Source organism: Heterodontus francisci, chromosome 20 (assembly GCF_036365525.1).
Source record: "Heterodontus francisci isolate sHetFra1 chromosome 20, sHetFra1.hap1, whole genome shotgun sequence".
NCBI lineage: Eukaryota > Metazoa > Chordata > Chondrichthyes > Heterodontiformes > Heterodontidae > Heterodontus > Heterodontus francisci.
This window is the reverse complement of record NC_090390.1, coordinates 67,914,410-67,931,013: the sequence shown is the minus strand read 5'-3', so window position 1 is coordinate 67,931,013 and position 16,604 is coordinate 67,914,410. Positions and strand designations below refer to the sequence as shown.

Below are 16,604 nucleotides of genomic sequence, written 5' to 3'. Positions count from 1 at the left end.
AGTGTTTTGGGGGAAAGGGCAAATAACTAATTTAATTGACACTGGGGTGGGGGTGGGAGAGAGGCAAAATAAATGTATTTATTGATTTTAATTCAATATCACTTTAAATATTTAAATATCCCAGTAGGACTGACAGCCCTTTAAAAATGGCATAATTGACATGATCGCGGAGGTGGGGGTGTGGGCGTCAGCCTGTCCCGGCTATTTAAATAAACAACCGCGCTTGGCATCGTGGAGGCTCTTTGCATGTGGCTTGCACAGGCAGGCCGCCATGTTTTTTGCCCACCACCGCTTTCGGCGGCGGGCTCATAAAATTCAGTCCGAGGTGTCAACCTGGTGAAGCTACAACACAGGACTACATGCGTGCCAAACAGCAGAAGCAGCATGTGATAGACAGAGCTAAGCGATCTCACAACCAACGGATCAGATCTAAGCTCTGCAGTCCTGCCACATCCAGTCGTGAATGGTGGTGAACAATTGAAAAGCTAACAGGAGAAGGAGGCTTCACAAATACCCCCATCCTCAATGATGGACGAGCCCAGCACATCAGTGCAAAAGACAAGGCTTAAGCATTTGCATCCACCTTCAGCCAGAAGTGCCGAGGACATGAACAATCTCAGCCTCCTCCTGAGGTCCCAGGCATTACAGATGCCAATCTCCAGCTAATTCGATTCACTCCATGTAATATCAAGAAATGGCTGAAGGCACTGGATACTGCAAAAGCTATGGGCCCTGACAACATTCTGGAAATGGTACTGAAGACTTGTGCTCCAGAACTGGCCTCGCCCCTAGCCAAGCTGTTCCAGTTTAGCTACAACACTGGCATCTACCCAACATTGTGGAAAATTGCCAGGTATGTCCTGTACACAAAAAGCAGGACATTTCCAACCTGGCCAATTACCGCCCCTTCAGTTTCCTTTCAATCATCAGCAAATTGATTGAAGGTGCTCTTGACAGTGCTATCAAGTGGCACTTACTCAGCAATAACCTGCTCATTGACACTCAGTTTAGGTTCTGCCAGGGCCACTCAGCTCCAGATCTCATTACAGCCTTGGTCCAAAAAGAGCTGAACTCAAAAGGTGAAGTGGGAGTGACTGCCCTTGACATCAAGGCAGCCGTTGTCTGAGTGTAGCATCAAGGAGTCCTAGCAAAACTGAAGTCAGTGGGAATCAAGGGAAAAACTCTCCACTGGTTAGAGCCATATCTAGCACAAAGGAAGATGTTTGTGGTTGTTGGAGGTCAATCATCTCAGTCCCAGTATATCACTGCAGGAGTTCCTCAGGGTAGTGTCCTAGGGTCAACCACCTTCAGCTGCTTCATCAATGATCTTCCCTCCATCATAAGGTCAGAAATGGGGATATTCGCTGATGATTGCACAATGTTCAGCACAATTCACGACTCCTCTGACACTGAAGCAGTCCGTGTCCAAATGAAACAAAAACTGGACAACCTTCAGGATAACACTGATAAATAGCAAGTTATATTCGTGCCACACAAGTGCTAAGCAATGACCTTCTCAAACAAGAGAGAATCTAACCATCTCCCCTTAACATTCAATGGCATTACCATTGCTGAATCCCCCACTATCAACATCCTTGGGGTTACCATTGACCAGAAACTGACCTGGAGCAGCCACATAAATACCATGCCTGCAAGAGTAGGTCATAGGTGGGGAATTCTGCAGTGAGTAACTCACCTTCTGACTCCCCAAAGCCTGTCCACCATCTACAAGGGACAAGTCAGGAGTGTGATGGAATACTCCCCACTTGCCTGGATGAGTGCAGCTCCAACAACACTCAAGAAGCTCAACGCCATCCAGGACAAAGCAGCCCTTTTGGTTGGCGCCACATCCACCACATTAAACATTCACTCCCTCCACCACCGACACATAGTGGAACTAGATGCACTGCAGCAGCACACCAAGGCTCCTTTGACAGCACCTTCCAAATCCACGAACTCTACCACCTAGAAGGACAAGGGCAGAAGATGCATGGGAACACAAGCACCTGCAAGTTCCCCTCCAAGTCACATACCATCCTGACTTGGAACTATATTGCCGTTCCTTCACTGTTGCTGGGTCAAAATCCTGGAACTCCCTTCCTAACAGCACTATGGGTGTATCTACACCACGAGGACTTCAGCGGTTTAAGAAGGCAACACCACCACCTTCTCAAGGGCAATTAGGGGTGGGCAATAAATGGTGGCCTAGGCAGCGACGCCCACATCTCATGAAAGAATGAAAATGTCAATATGGTGTTCTTCAACTGAGGACAGCATATGGATGAAGAGTAGCTTTTTTCCTGTGGCTGCCTGTTCCCAGTATTGTGTACATGTGTGCTTTGCAAGAAAGAAAGAAGTGTATCAGTATTAGAGTGGTGAGAAGTTTTGAAGATATGCATGTCAGGGTAGAACAGCATTGCTGGTGTGCAAAAGAGGTGTGAGGAGTTGAAAGGAGTAATAATGAGGAGAGCAGCAGGCATGGAGGGCTTCATCAGGAGCAGAAAGAGGTGGAATAAAGTGTGTTTCAGTCTTTGGAGGAGACAACATAAGAACATAAGAAATAGGAGCTGGAGTACGCCATCAATGTGATCATGGCTGATCTTCTACCTCAATTCCACCTTCCCACACTATCCCCATATCCCTTAAAAATACCGATACCCAAAAATTAATCAACTTCTGACTTGAATATACTCAACAACTAAGCGTCCCCAGCAACCTGGGTTAGAGAATTCCAAAAACTCACAACCCTTTGAGTGAAGAAATTTCTCCTCATTTCAGTCCTAAATGGCTGACCCCCTTATTCTGAGACTTTAACCCTGCATTTTAGATTCCCCAGCTAGGGGAAACATTTTCTCAACATCTAACCTCTCAAGCCCCTTAAGAATTTTATATGTTTCAATCAGATCACCTCTCATTCTTTTAAACTCCAGGGAATATGGGCCCAGACTACTTAATCTCTCCTCATAGGACAATCCTTTCATCCCAGGAACCAGACTCCATTGCACTCTCTGTAGGGCAAATATGTCCTTCCTTAGGTTCTTCTTTTTCTTTTTCTTCTTTTGGGCCTCCTTATCTCGAGAGACAATGGATACGTGCCTGGAGGTGGTCAGTTGTTTGTGGAGCAGCGCCTGGAGTGGCTATAAAGGCCAATTCTAGAGTGACAGGCTTCTCCTTAGGTAAGGAGACTAAAACTGCACACAGCACTCCAAGTGTAGTCTTACAAATGCCCTGTATAATTTTAGTAAGACTTCTTTACTCATACTCCAATCCCTTTGTAACAAAAGCTAACGTACCATTTGCCTTCCTAATTGCTTGCTATACCTGCATGTTAACTTTCTATGATTCATGTACAAGGCCACTCAGGTCTCTCTGAATGCAAAACTGTCCCAGCCTCTTATCATTCAAAAAATATTCCTTTTTATTTTTCTTACCAAAGTGGATAACTTCACACTGTGTGCCCTCTGCCATGTTCTTGCTCACTCATTCAACCTGTCTATATCACTCTGCAGAGTGTTGATAATCAGTTAGAAGGTTTACCTTAGTTATCCTTGTGAGTTCCTTGAACTTTTTCCTGCATTGCAACCAGGTCTTGGGGAGTAATAGTTCTGGCACTGACTGGCTCTGCCACCTCTGTCCACTTATGCCGTTAGCTTGTCTTGCTATCTTCCTGCTGCCTGTTGGATAGAAGACATCCTTCCTCCGCTGTTCACCACTGCCAATACCTCCATTGTAGAGTAAAAAAAGAGGACCTTTACAGCTTCTCTTGTGCTTGCTATTTTCCACACTCCTCAGTTATATTTGCCTGCAGCCAAAGTGAACTTTCCCTTTAAGAGGTGGAGGCTGCCTTCAAATGATGTCAGCAATATTGATGCCCACACTCCCCCGCATCAAGCAAGTTGCCAATGAACAGCATGATAGCCCATCTGTTTTATCTCAGTTAGGGGGACAAATTTCGGGTCTTAGTTGTATCCACATAATTGGTTGGCCGCAAAGAGCACAGCACGCATTTTCATCCGAATATCAATTTCTACAGCTATGATGCATTAAGCTTTCATATGATAATATTTGAAGAACCTCATTTTAAAGCATATTGTTTGCTGCTGCCTTCTCCCATACAAAGGTTACACTGAATAAAAATGTGGATTTGACTCAGGTGATTCAATAATGGCAGACAGGTGCACTGTGCTTTTTATTTTGGCCCTGATCTTAAATCCAGCCCATATTTAAGGGATGGAAATCTCTTTTTCATGGTTTTTAAGTTATTGGCTGAACGTCAATTACCAGGCAGCACGGATCCATATCATGAAAGTATTTTAATAACTATCAAGTTGTCAGTCTCAGACAGACAGACCACAGTGACTGAATGGGAAATCAGGTTGATGCCAATAGACAATAGATGCACATCCCTGGAGAACCCAGGGCCAGAGTGAACTTTAGTGGATTCTAAACAATTTTACACCTAGCCACTGAATACCTGACATAAGTGGCAAAATGTTCCTTCATATCCTTCACTTTGATGTGCACACATTCATGGAAACTCAGAACATTTTTTAAAACAAAGGGAAAATTCCATAAGTTGATGCTCCTTCAGGTCTTGAAACTGCTGCTTGGATGTTACATTGAGTCTCCCTTTGGACATGTTGCAATTGTTGACTTAGTATAGTGGAAGTCAGGGTGGAATACTGCACCTAGAATTACATGAGTGTTTTGTCATGCTAGGCCCCCAACTGCCAAGAATGAGACATATTAATTTTGTCACATGAACATTGATTTTAAACTGTTGTCGGAGCGAGGAAATGACTTGTTAAACAGATCAGCTGTGGCTGGAAATAAAATGTACATACTAACAGACATTAAAGGTGAGGAAGTGCATTCCAGGGCCTGCTAAGAAGAATACAATCCACAAGGGCCAGGACTGGTTAGACCAGCTGGTCACATGATGAACTGGCCACAGAGAGTTTGAACTCAGAAAGACATTTTGATCTTGGACTGAGAAGATCTCTCCTATCTGCTGCCATCTCTTTCTCATGGAACTCCAAATCCACTGAAGACACATGAACCCCAAGAGAGAGAAGTCTCTGACAGTGAACAAGGTTTAAGAAGAATACTGGGCCCCAACGAAAAGCAAGATCTACCTACAATCAAGGACTTTACAGTGAGCTCGAAGAACCGTAACAAAAACTCTTCAGATATTGCCTCAAACTTTTCCACTTTATTTTTCTTCTGCTCTTTTCTTTTCTGTCTCTATTTGCATGTGTGTATGCATGCTAGCGTGGGCACGTTTGTGCTGGTTTCTTTGCCTTATAACTGGAAAGTGGTGAACAAAGATTCACCAAGGGGGAACTAAAAACACTGTGTTTTTAAAATTAAACCCTGTTACGGTAAGACCAGGTGAAGGCTGAGAGGGACCCCTAGACACTGTCCTCATCGGGTCGTAACAGTCTACTAAACAGTACAGTTATTTTCTTATATAACAATAGTCATTACATTTCAAAGTAATTTATGTTATGTGATTTGCTTTGAGATGTTTGTGCGAGACATGATGAGGCAAAATATAAATCCAAGTCTTTCAAAATGCCTGGCAACTGATATGGTAACTCTATTATTACTCAAAAATATAGCAATTGTACAAGTCAAAGGATTATTTTTCCATTCATTTGTTCATTTATTACGACTATGTATTAAAATTGATAATATTTCCTAACTGATTGGAATTGGATGAAATTGTTGTACTTTCTGTTGAAAGTAGTTCATTCAAAAGAAAAAGGAACCACATATCACATTAGTTCATTGACCCTACTATGTTTATTTTCCCCTTTCAATTTTGATCCTAAATTATCATCAATTGCTATATTTCTCACAGAGAGCTTAGTATTCACTGCTTCCATCATGAACTTTCATTTTCTGTACTTTTAACCTATGAGAGCACTCTTAATAATTAACTCATTGGTTTTTGCCTTTAAAATTACTTATTCAGGTCTTTGAGTATGACCCTGGATAGCATAACAGAATCACCCATTTTAATAGGAAATTACCAGTTGGAGCCATAATAGGGCTTCACATGCAGCCAGTGCCTGCAGTGGTAATCTTGCCCATTAAAACTGGATACACTGGGTCTGTAGCCATAAAGATCTTCTGCTGGAGGGATGTGCCACATTAGTCAAGCTGCTGTGTACACATGCATCAGGGAAGTGACGGTTGCTATATTTGCAAGAGATAACGGGATGAATTTTCAGGCCCCACCGGGAGCTGGAATGGAGGCGGATGGGGCCTGAAAATACTGGCAGTGGCTGGTGAGCAGGTTTTCCAACACCGTTCCCAGCACTGGCCAGTTTCACCAGGGCGCAGAGAGGGCAACATTGCAATCCTGCCTGCTGCACGATTAAGGCCAATTAAGGTGGCTGAGGAAATCACTAAAAGGTCTCGTGAATGTCAGGAATCATTTAATTCAGCAACGACTCAGCTGAGTCCCTCTGACCCAGGATAAAGGGCATTGTATGGAAATCACTCTGAGCTACCTGTACTAACAGATCCATTGAAGATGCAGCCTGAACCATTCAACCTCTTATTGCTCAATGAAGGAGGCACCTTCCCAGAGGCTTTGCCATCACTGTGTAGGGACCCTTGATTTCCTTCACCACCTCATACCTCTTTTCTTGTCCCGCCAGCTCACTTACCTCTGCTTGCGGCTGAGATGCATGTGACGTTCATCCTCATCATGGAGTGCCCATGGGGGCATCTCCAGAGGTTGCTGCACCTGTATCATTGAAGTGGCAACCTCCGTCACTTGGCTCTGCTGCACAGATGCTCCTACTGTCAGAAGAGTCAAGGAGGCTGAGGATGACAAAGGCATCCCATGAGGGGAGGTACCCTCATCCTCCTCCATGACATCCTCAGCTCTTGGTGGGCTCTCCAGATGGCTGGAAGAGGGCAATGGCTGGGATGCAACTGGCATCCTCTCCAGACATCTATGTGCTACCAGTGCCACTGATCGGTCCAGGTTACATCGTGTGGAATGCATCCTGTGAGCATCAATGCACATTTTCTGCATACACTCCAAGTGTTGCCGCATGTGGCTCTCCATGATGTTGATCATTCTCTCATGAGCTCATAGCCCTGAGCCATTGTGGTGCACGTGAGCTGGATGGACTCCTCCATTCTCAGCCTGTGACACCACACTGTGTCAGGAAACTCTGACATGTGGGAGCACATCTTCTGCTGATGTTTTAAGTGGAGCCTCCTTTCCAGTGACTTCTGAGGCCCTGCATCCCTGGCCATCCGAGCAGGGCTTTGTTTGTGCTCCCTCTTCCGAGAGGAACTGCCCATGGCTGCATCTGTCTTTGGCACTTCCTCCTGCGCACTAGTGCTGTGCTCCTCACCCAGTGCCTCCCCATTTAAATGCGCACGAGGACTCACCGAGGTGAGAGCATCTGCCCTGGCAGATGATGCGCTTGTAAGGTGTGATGGTGCTTCTTCAGTTCTGTGCTGGTCTTCTAGGGCAATGGAGGGTCAGGGAGAAGTTCTCAAGGGTTGGACATCTGCACCTGTGTGAGACACAAGAAGAAATGATGGGAGCTAGTCTCGGAGGGCTGAAGCCTTTGCATGTGCTGAGGCTTCCCAATGCAATTCTGTGTTCAGCATGCTGTTGGATGGGGTGAGGTGCACTGCACTTCCTTAAATGAGCTCATTACCTTTGTAATCACCATCTCCACCATGAGTGCCCATTTTGCCAGGGCCAACTTCCTCCTTGTCCACCATCCTGGCTATTTCCATGACTCAATCCTCCATTGGTGTGGTCATTTGGAAGTAGGGCACCGCTCCACCTGTTTGGGCCCTCTCCCGGGCATTGTGTGCCCGTTTCTCCTGCGAGGACAAATGAGAGGAGATAAGGCACTGCTGTGCTCTGCAGCAATGGTATCTGCCCCTATTCAATAGAAGCTGCATGTTTCAGTGGTTCCTGGTCCTCATCAGCACGATGACTTTGAGCCATTCTGAGGGGTCAGTAAGTGCCCTGGGTACACACTCCTCCCATGTTCAGGACCAGCATGCACCCTGAGGCTCCTCAGCTGCTGTGTCTGCTGGAGGGCGAATAGCCAGAGGCCTGTCCTGAGACTTGGGGATTACACTCACCTTGCCAGAACGCATGAGATCATTGAATCTCTTCCTACACTGGATCCAGGATCGTCTAACAACACTTCTACCACTCACAGTGGCTGCTATGTCAACCCAAGCCTGCTTTGTCTGTGTGGGTGGCCTCCTCCTGCCACCCTCCAGGAAAAGTACCTCCCTCCTTTCCCTCATGGCCTCCAGCATCATTTCAAGGTCATTGTCAGAAAAATGAAGAGCTGCTCAGCCTCAGGTTCCAGGCCTCCGGCTCTCCTGAGACATTATGAAATGCCCAAAGCTCAGTGACAGTCTTCTCTGTCCTCCTGCAGCAACGTGCAGTGACTTGAAATGGGGCCCTCGTTTCATTTGACCCTCCTCCGTTCCTGCTTCCACAGCCGCTAATTGGCCACCAAACCCTTCTCCATGGCAATTAAGGGGTCACCAAACCCCATGAAAATCGTGGCAATTCTGTTTCCGTCCCAGGGTTCGGGTTCAGGGCCCAGAAACAGTCCCAACTTCTGTTTCTCATCCCCGACACCAGGATCCACAAGGACATTCAGATTTCACCACATGGCAGGGTTTCCTCAACTACAAAGAGGTACACATAGTGGCCATGCAGGCACCAAAACTCTTCAAGTCAAGCCCAGGACTTTCATAAAGAGAAAGGGTTGCAGTCAAACACCGTTAACCACAGAAACCCCCATTTCATATTAGTGGCTGTTAGCCAGGAAGCAGTTCACTCTGCATGCTTTTGAAGCAGATGAAGCACCGACAGCTCTCAGGAGATCAGGACTATCCTTAGCATCCCTTCCTGGTTACCATACCAAGAAAGCCCATAACATAGAGGATTGCCTCAGCTTGCAATCCCCAGCAACTGTTTGCTGATCCTTGGGGATTGATTACCTTTATCTTCAAGGAAGTGTACCTTGCAGCTTATGCTGTATCTCTAAAAAAAAAAGAAAAAAATAAGGCAATGGGTGCAAACAATACCTGAAATAGTACCTCCAAGAGGGGGCTGGAGTTCTCAACCAGGGTTTGTGCCATCACTGCTGGACCTCACATGAAATGTTGGTATAATTACCCTTATCTTTGTCCTGATAGCAAATCCCTTCTCCCTCACTTGTAGCCAGGTCTGAGCTAGCTGGGTGACTGCACTGATTCCGCATTGACTTTTCTGAATGTTTTAATAGGATTGTGGCCCATAGCCTCCAATTGTCATCCTCTTTTGGGACACATCTTGCAACAGGACCTTTAACTGTTCAGCGTCAAAGTGTTGCTTCCATGTCCCTATTGTGTCATAGGCATGTTTTCTGTCCCCCCACTACTTCCCTTTTTAGGGCAAACTGAAGTCCTTTAACAGTTGTGACTGCACTGGAATTTGCTTTCCTCATCCAAATATACGGTAAGCCTAGCAATCAGGGCAAGTTTTTCCTGTGTCTGTCGTCTGCTTAGTAGAGGGGGTGCCCCACCTAGTGAATCATGGGTGCAAAATGGGTCAGCACAACCCCATTTTTGCCAGCATCACAAAACTGACTTTTTTCCAGCAGCGATGGCAGAGCTCAGCAAGTTCGCATTAAAACACGATGGGGTAGAAATTTGTCTCATGTGGTGGCGCAAAATGGAAGCATTGGATTGGCTGCCCACTATCCAATAGCCAGTTTTATTGCGCTCAATGGAATTAATTCACAGGATGTAGCTGTTGCTGGTAAGGCCAGTACTTATTGCCCATGAGAAGATGGAACACTAGGCCATTTAAGAGTCAACTACTTTGCTGTAGGTCTGGAGTCACATATGGGCCAGACTGGATAAGGACAGCAGATTTCCTTCCTTAGAGGACATTAGTAAAACAGATAGTTTTTTGCAACAATCCTGTAATTACTTAGTCATTATTACTCATACTAATGTTTTATTCTAGATTTACTTAACAAATTGCATTTGAATTCCACAGCTGCTGTGGTGGGATTCTAACTCATGGCCCCTAGATCATTTATTAAGCTCTCTAGGCTACTCATCTAGTAACATAACCATTGTGCTACCTTACCCCATTATTTAGAGGGCCCACCGGGAGACAACTAGGTGAGATTCTAAAGCTACTTCAGAAACTGGGCAACACTGGAGACAGACATAACAGGAATAGGGAAAGGTCACAGTGAAATAAGATAAAAATACCTCCAGGAACAGAGAGAGTGAGATATTACAGAGACTAAATAGAGGCATCATAGAGAAACAGAAAGACACCAAGGACCATGTGCCAGGAAGAAAGATTCCAACTGAGCTGTAAAAAGAGTCAATCCATTAACAGGAAAAATGGTAGTAGATCAGGGAAATGCTTAGAGATTATTAAAAGAGGAGATATAATAAGTAAAGAGACATGTGGGAAAAATATGACAAAAACAGAGAGGGTGTGAGGTCTAGGCCTGTCCTGAAAATAATTATGTAAGATTAATTAAGATGATGGTTAGTGTTATTGTTCAGTAATATCCTTTCTTCAGCTAATTGTTTTCAGATGAAAATCTGAACATGCTCAACTGAAGACCCTACAAGTATAGTCTAGGACTCACAGTGGTTTACTGATCTCATGAAACAACTGAATGCATCATGCATTTATAATGGAGATGTGCAATGGATAAATATTCATTTGCTTTATTATTTTGGCAATCAGAGGACATTTCTATTGAATATGGCCCATGAGAGGAGCAGACTTGATGAGTCAACTAACCACTCCTATGCTTTGTTATTCTCTTTTGAGCTACTTAGAACTCAAGGCTGAGCAATGACTGTCATAAAATCTGTGATTTTACAAACTCATTGCATTACTCAAAAATTCCTCATTGTTTTACAGATTGCACATCCTGCTGTCTAACGGCATATGGTTTACCTATGCTTCCAAATATTAGATTACTCCATTTTTTAATTATAAAAATCATTGTATAATAAACTCAGGATGAAGAGCATCAAAGCTGAGACTAATCCTGCCCGTAAACTCCAGCAGAGGCCAATGAATAGTGATCAGAAGAACAAATCCAACTGATTTCTTTCCTCTTTCTAGCTCAGAAGCACTGAGGCCAATTATGCCTCTCCTGGCATCAGCTCACTCACTGGAGTTTAGAATATGAACCTATTTAGCCTATGTGGCTCAGTTTCATATTGCCTTTACCAACTGACCTGTAAATTAGTGCCTGTACACCATTAAATATTGCACATGAAAATGCATATTGCAAATTACTGAAATGCATTTGGTTAGTCTGGAATATTTACTATTCTAGTAACTGAGTGACATTGTTGGAACTAATAAAAGGTTTATTGCTGGACAATAGATAACAGCTGCAGGGTGTTTTAAGTTCCTTAGTCAAAAATGTAGCCGAATACATTTAGTAACATACGTATGACACAGACAGTTATCCAAACAGCTCACAGTTGAATATAGAAACACTGATTTAATATGTTGATCCCACTATGCTGAATCTGTTATGCTTTGGCACATTTAGATTATAACCTTGAAATTATGCTATGGGATAGTAGGTACAAACACAATTTATTCATCTGAAATTTCTCTGTTTGCTATTTTAAATGTGTTAACTAGTCGAATAAAATACTGGTGAGAGGAATTTAAGACAAATGTGTTTGTACCAAGCTACTATAAATATATGCATGTGAAATTTCTGTTTGTCTAATAAACTGGGCACATCCTGTCCCTATAGAAACACACCATACTTACATAGGTCCAAAGAGCTTGGGTGCAGTTTGACACAACCAAGACTTAAGGACCCTCAGGTGTGCTTGAGCTGAACCAGCGAAAGCTGCATAAGTTTCCAGTGCAGAACACTAGAAGCTTCCCACTGCTTTTCCAGTTAGGACTTCCCACTTGGTAGGGATTACAGGACTCCGTGAAGCTGAGTGGGAAAAATCCCAATGACAAGCTCAGGTTCCATGAGTGAACCAGACTGACTGGTCACCCATCAATATTGACCCGGAGTATGGCAGACCTCTCTAGTTTAAGTATCAAGTTACTAAGACTGCCACAGAAGGTTGACCTAGTTCTGGAATCTTCCTCACCGGATGATCATCTTGCAACCAGCTCAGCTCCACGAGACCCAGTTAGTTTCTATTCCCTCAAAGCCAAGTTACTAGTTGGTCATAATCTTCCGTTCAACAATTTTAAAGGTGGAAATCTTCAGACCAAACTTAACATTTTTAAAAAGCAATAAACATGATAATGGGACTCTTGAGGAAATCAAAATAATCCTGAACCATAAAAATCAAAATAAAATTTGATAATTTTACATCCACTGCTTTTTACTGGGGTAAGAAGGAAGGACAAGAAATGCTGGAAATACTCAGTAGGTCTGGCAGCATCGGTGGAGAGAGAAGCAGAGTTAACGTTTCAGATCAGTGACCCAGTTCTGATGAATGGTCACTGACCTGAAACGTTAACTCTGCTTCTCTCTCCACAGATGCTGCCAGACCTGCTGAGTATTTCCAGCATTTCTTGTTTTTATTTCAGATTTCCAGCATCTGCAGTATTTTGCTTTTATATAAGAAGGAAGGACGCTGTCTGTTACACTCCAGTGTACACAAAGCTTAGGGTGGGAATCATGTGTTAGACAACCAGCTTCATCAGTTGTTGACTTAGGTGACAGCATACATTTATGTGGGAATGAGATGCTCCTTGAGAGATGTAGGTTTAGACAAGTTCATTGAAACATGGAAAGTTTGTTTCAAAAATATATGTCCAAAATAAAAAAATTTATACATCAGATAACATTATGTACCTGTGCATATTAGTTTATACTAGTGTTGCTGTTGCAAATGTGACTTTATTTAAAATTATCCTTTCCTGCATCTCTTGCACCTCCATACTGACTAATTATACAGCATAATACAACTTCCTTTCAGCAATGAATTCCTGCAAAATTATTACATTTTTAACCACAGAGCTCTGTTCTATTTCATGATAGCTTAGAAGCACGACTATCTACATACAGGCCACTGGCTGGCTGATTTTGAATCACTGAAAGTGACTTGAAATTAAGAAGATGATTGATTCAAGGATATACTGGAACTGTAGGATTTTCAAACAGCATAAAATTATAGTATTCATGCTTTTCTCCTTCTGAGTTTAGATATTAAGCTATTTCATAAATAGCTCTGTTCTGAGATATACAAAAAGTGCATTATCTTAAATTTCTATTTATCTTAAGGATGATGGTGACAATTTTTATGAGCGTTGGTGCAAGCCAATAATTTCTGGCATAGTGTCTGTTTCACTATGTTGGCAGCACTCTTTTGGCTTCGTCGGAATATTGTGGATTAGAGTCCTAGTCCAGGACCTGAATAAGGGTGAATTTTAACTCTGAGGCAGTCAGCTGGTGGATTATGCAGGCCCACATCCTGGAAATGCTATGACTGCACTTCTCCCATTTTAACAGCAGAACCTCATGAACATTGATGTGACGTGCTGTCCACCAAAATGTGTGTCCAGGGGCAATTCTCCAGGTTTTGCCCAGCCAATATCTGGCTGTTTGGAGGTCCAACTGGATAGCGCTCAGGTAAATCATCAGCCCCTCAATCAACAGCAGCATGCACTTTTTATACTTGCTTGTGATTTTGCTTCCAAAATTAATTTGAATTGATATTATTTATCGTATTGATTTTATAGCTGCAGTATCCCATGAAGTTTGACAGATAGGTATGAAAAGGATTTTAATTCCCCGCCCCCCCGGCAAAAATTTACTTTTGTAAGAAATCACAGCACAGTGAGAATTGCAATTCATGCACACACACACTCAAAGGTGACTAACACATATGTTAATAAAAACACTTTATTGTTCACTCCTTCTGCAGAATGAACTCCATATGGTAGTGAATATGCGAGGAATGAATCTACAAAGTGCATTTCTGATACAAAGCTTCACTCTTAGTTCTAATAAATTGAAAATCATGGGTGGCACAACCCTTACATTCTGATATGCTTCACTGCTGCTTGAAGCTCTGTACCGGAAGGGTGTATTCAGAAATTTGTCCCTGTGAAGTGGTTTTGATAAAGTGATTTAAAAAATACATTCTCCCTCTTTTCCTGAAGACACTATTCTTGTTTGGGTCCATGTGTATTGAATGCCCTCAGTAGCTGATTCAAATAACTATTCTTCATGTTATGAGCCTAGGCAGTGAATGTTTGTAGACTTTGTTTGTAGATGTTTGTAGAAACGTTAACTCTGCTTCTCTTTCCACAGATGCTGCCAGACCTGCTGAGTGGTTCCAGCATTTCTTGTTTTTATTTCAGATTTCCAGCATCCGCAGTATTTTGCTTTTATTTTAATGTTTGTAGACTATTCACTCACAGCTTGTGTTCAATCCTCTCACCTCTCAGGATCTATGCATGCTTTTCAGCAAGGATCACTGGATAGCAAACAGGAGCAGGGATTCTAACCGATACTCTATCATCAAAGGACTATCTATGCCTATTTAAGCCACCCAACTGCCACAAATTAGCTCAGCACAGACGAACAACTGAACCTGGGCACTACTGAGCTGTGTAGTTACATATACACAATACATTGTGCGTTTAGCAAATAAGCCACCAGGACAGCTCGAATAAGGCAATTCAAACTCATTAGCATTGAAATCACTGTCAGCAAATTTATCATGCAAACACTTGTATTAAAGTCCTCTCTTTGCTTTTTTAACCCATTGGTTATTGACATTAAAATAACATAAAGAGGAACTTGGTACTAACATTTTAAGTTTTTGTACGGCAGCACTGTCAACAATTTCCAGCCTACAGTTACTGATGGGTGAAGCTAAGAATAAATAGGATTGAATAGAATATGTAACAAAGTTGCCTTTGATTTTCCATTATTTCAGTTTTAAAAAGAACATGGACATTATCCTATCTCCTCCCCTCCCCATTCAGTTTCCCTTTTATACCATTCGTATTCTCTGAAAAACACAGATGATTCTGAACAATTGCCCCGAACCCAAGATATTCAATTTTGTTTGCGTGTTCAAAAACGTACTATCCTGTTGTTATCATGTGCTGATTGTTCAAATATGTGTAAAGTTTATTTGTCTCAGGACTGATATACGCACAGCCCATAAAGGCTGCAAGTGCGAGACTGTGATCAGACAGAAAGAAAAAAGTTAAATATTTTCAAAGCAAACTAATTCCAGATAACGCTTTGGTAAAGTGAAGTATTTTAAACTGGTGGCTTGAATGCAGGGACACCAAATATAATCAGCTGGAAATCAACACAAAGTCAGCTAGGAAACTGGTGTAACGCTGAACCACAGACATATCTGAAAATTAAAATAGAATCAAGTTATAAACATTCCCTGCGAAAGTTGCTTGTTAATTTGTATTATCATTTCAGAGGCAGGAGACTTACCCACAGTAGAGAACACGGTGCAACAGAAAAACAGAGAACCAAGAAAGTTCCATTGAGTTTTATTTTCTTTAAGATTGGACCAATAACTTTGGAAATCCATCAGTTTATTCCTTATTTCATCTTTAAAGTACAGTTTCCCAGCCGCAGTTTCAATCCCTACAAGTAATTATATTTATTAATGTCCTAGTATAACTGGCAAAGACAATAAGAACTCTGCAGATAATAAACTCATGCATTTATAATATTTCATTTAGGATATGAATTTTAAGGAAGGATTCGTGGCAGACATTAATGATAGAAACTGAAAAGCTATTACGTGAACAATTAAAGCAAAGGTTCACACAAAGATAAATTTGGCATACCTTCTTTGCCATGAGTTTTGTTGGCAATTTCCCACAGCTCATTCAAAAAATTGTCATAGTTCTCTGCTGATTTATTGGTGCTTTCCAGCTGCTCAAACAGAAATGCTCCAAAAACAGCATACATTACCAGGAGGAAGACCAGGAATAAATGAGGTAAAATGGTATGCAGAACTTTAAGACTCCAGAATTTGCATTTTGTAGCAGGATTTTGTTCCCGAGCAGACATCTTATTTGCAGAAGCCGATGTAATGGGAATGCCAGTTGCAGCAATGTCTCTAGGTCTTTTAAACGCATTACCCGAGATAGAGTGCCTCACTTAAAATAACCACCGAGTGAATGGGCATGAAGGACTTACAGCAGTCGGCAAATTAGCTGGGCTTTCAACTCCCCAAGGGGAAAATAAACAGCCTTGATAGCAACATTTACTAGAAATTAATATTGATTCTTGCAGCTTTAATGTGGACTGGTGAAAAGAAATATATGCAGAAGTGCCCTCCTATAGCAGCTTTCAGACTTCATGTAGTAAAGTCACCAGTTATTGCAGGTGACGGTCAGTGGCATAATGCCTTCATATGGTCCCAAACGTTATGTAATCTGTTTAGAATGACACATTTCAGTTTTCAAAATTTTTGTATAAGTACTAAGGAAAAATTTAGCTGCCATTACTGTAGTATTCATTCTGAGCGAGGCAATCATCAGAATAGATTTCCTTATTAGAATAGTTTAATTATTTTAAGCTTTAATTTAACTG

The 16,604-nt window shown here is 42.4% G+C and overlaps 1 protein-coding gene across 1 annotated transcript in view; it reads right to left on the bottom strand.

Moving 5' to 3' along the window:
- Positions 1–16,079, bottom strand: part of kcnk18 (potassium channel, subfamily K, member 18) — a 31,893-nt gene extending 15,814 nt beyond the window's left edge. The window contains exons 1-2 of the mRNA XM_068053378.1: positions 15,854–16,079; positions 15,492–15,647 (exon numbers count right to left, since the gene is read on the bottom strand). Of these exons, the coding sequence (XP_067909479.1) occupies positions 15,492–15,647; positions 15,854–16,079 (382 nt within the window). The remainder of the gene's footprint in view (positions 1–15,491; positions 15,648–15,853) is intronic.
- Positions 16,080–16,604: the final 525 nt, after the last annotated feature.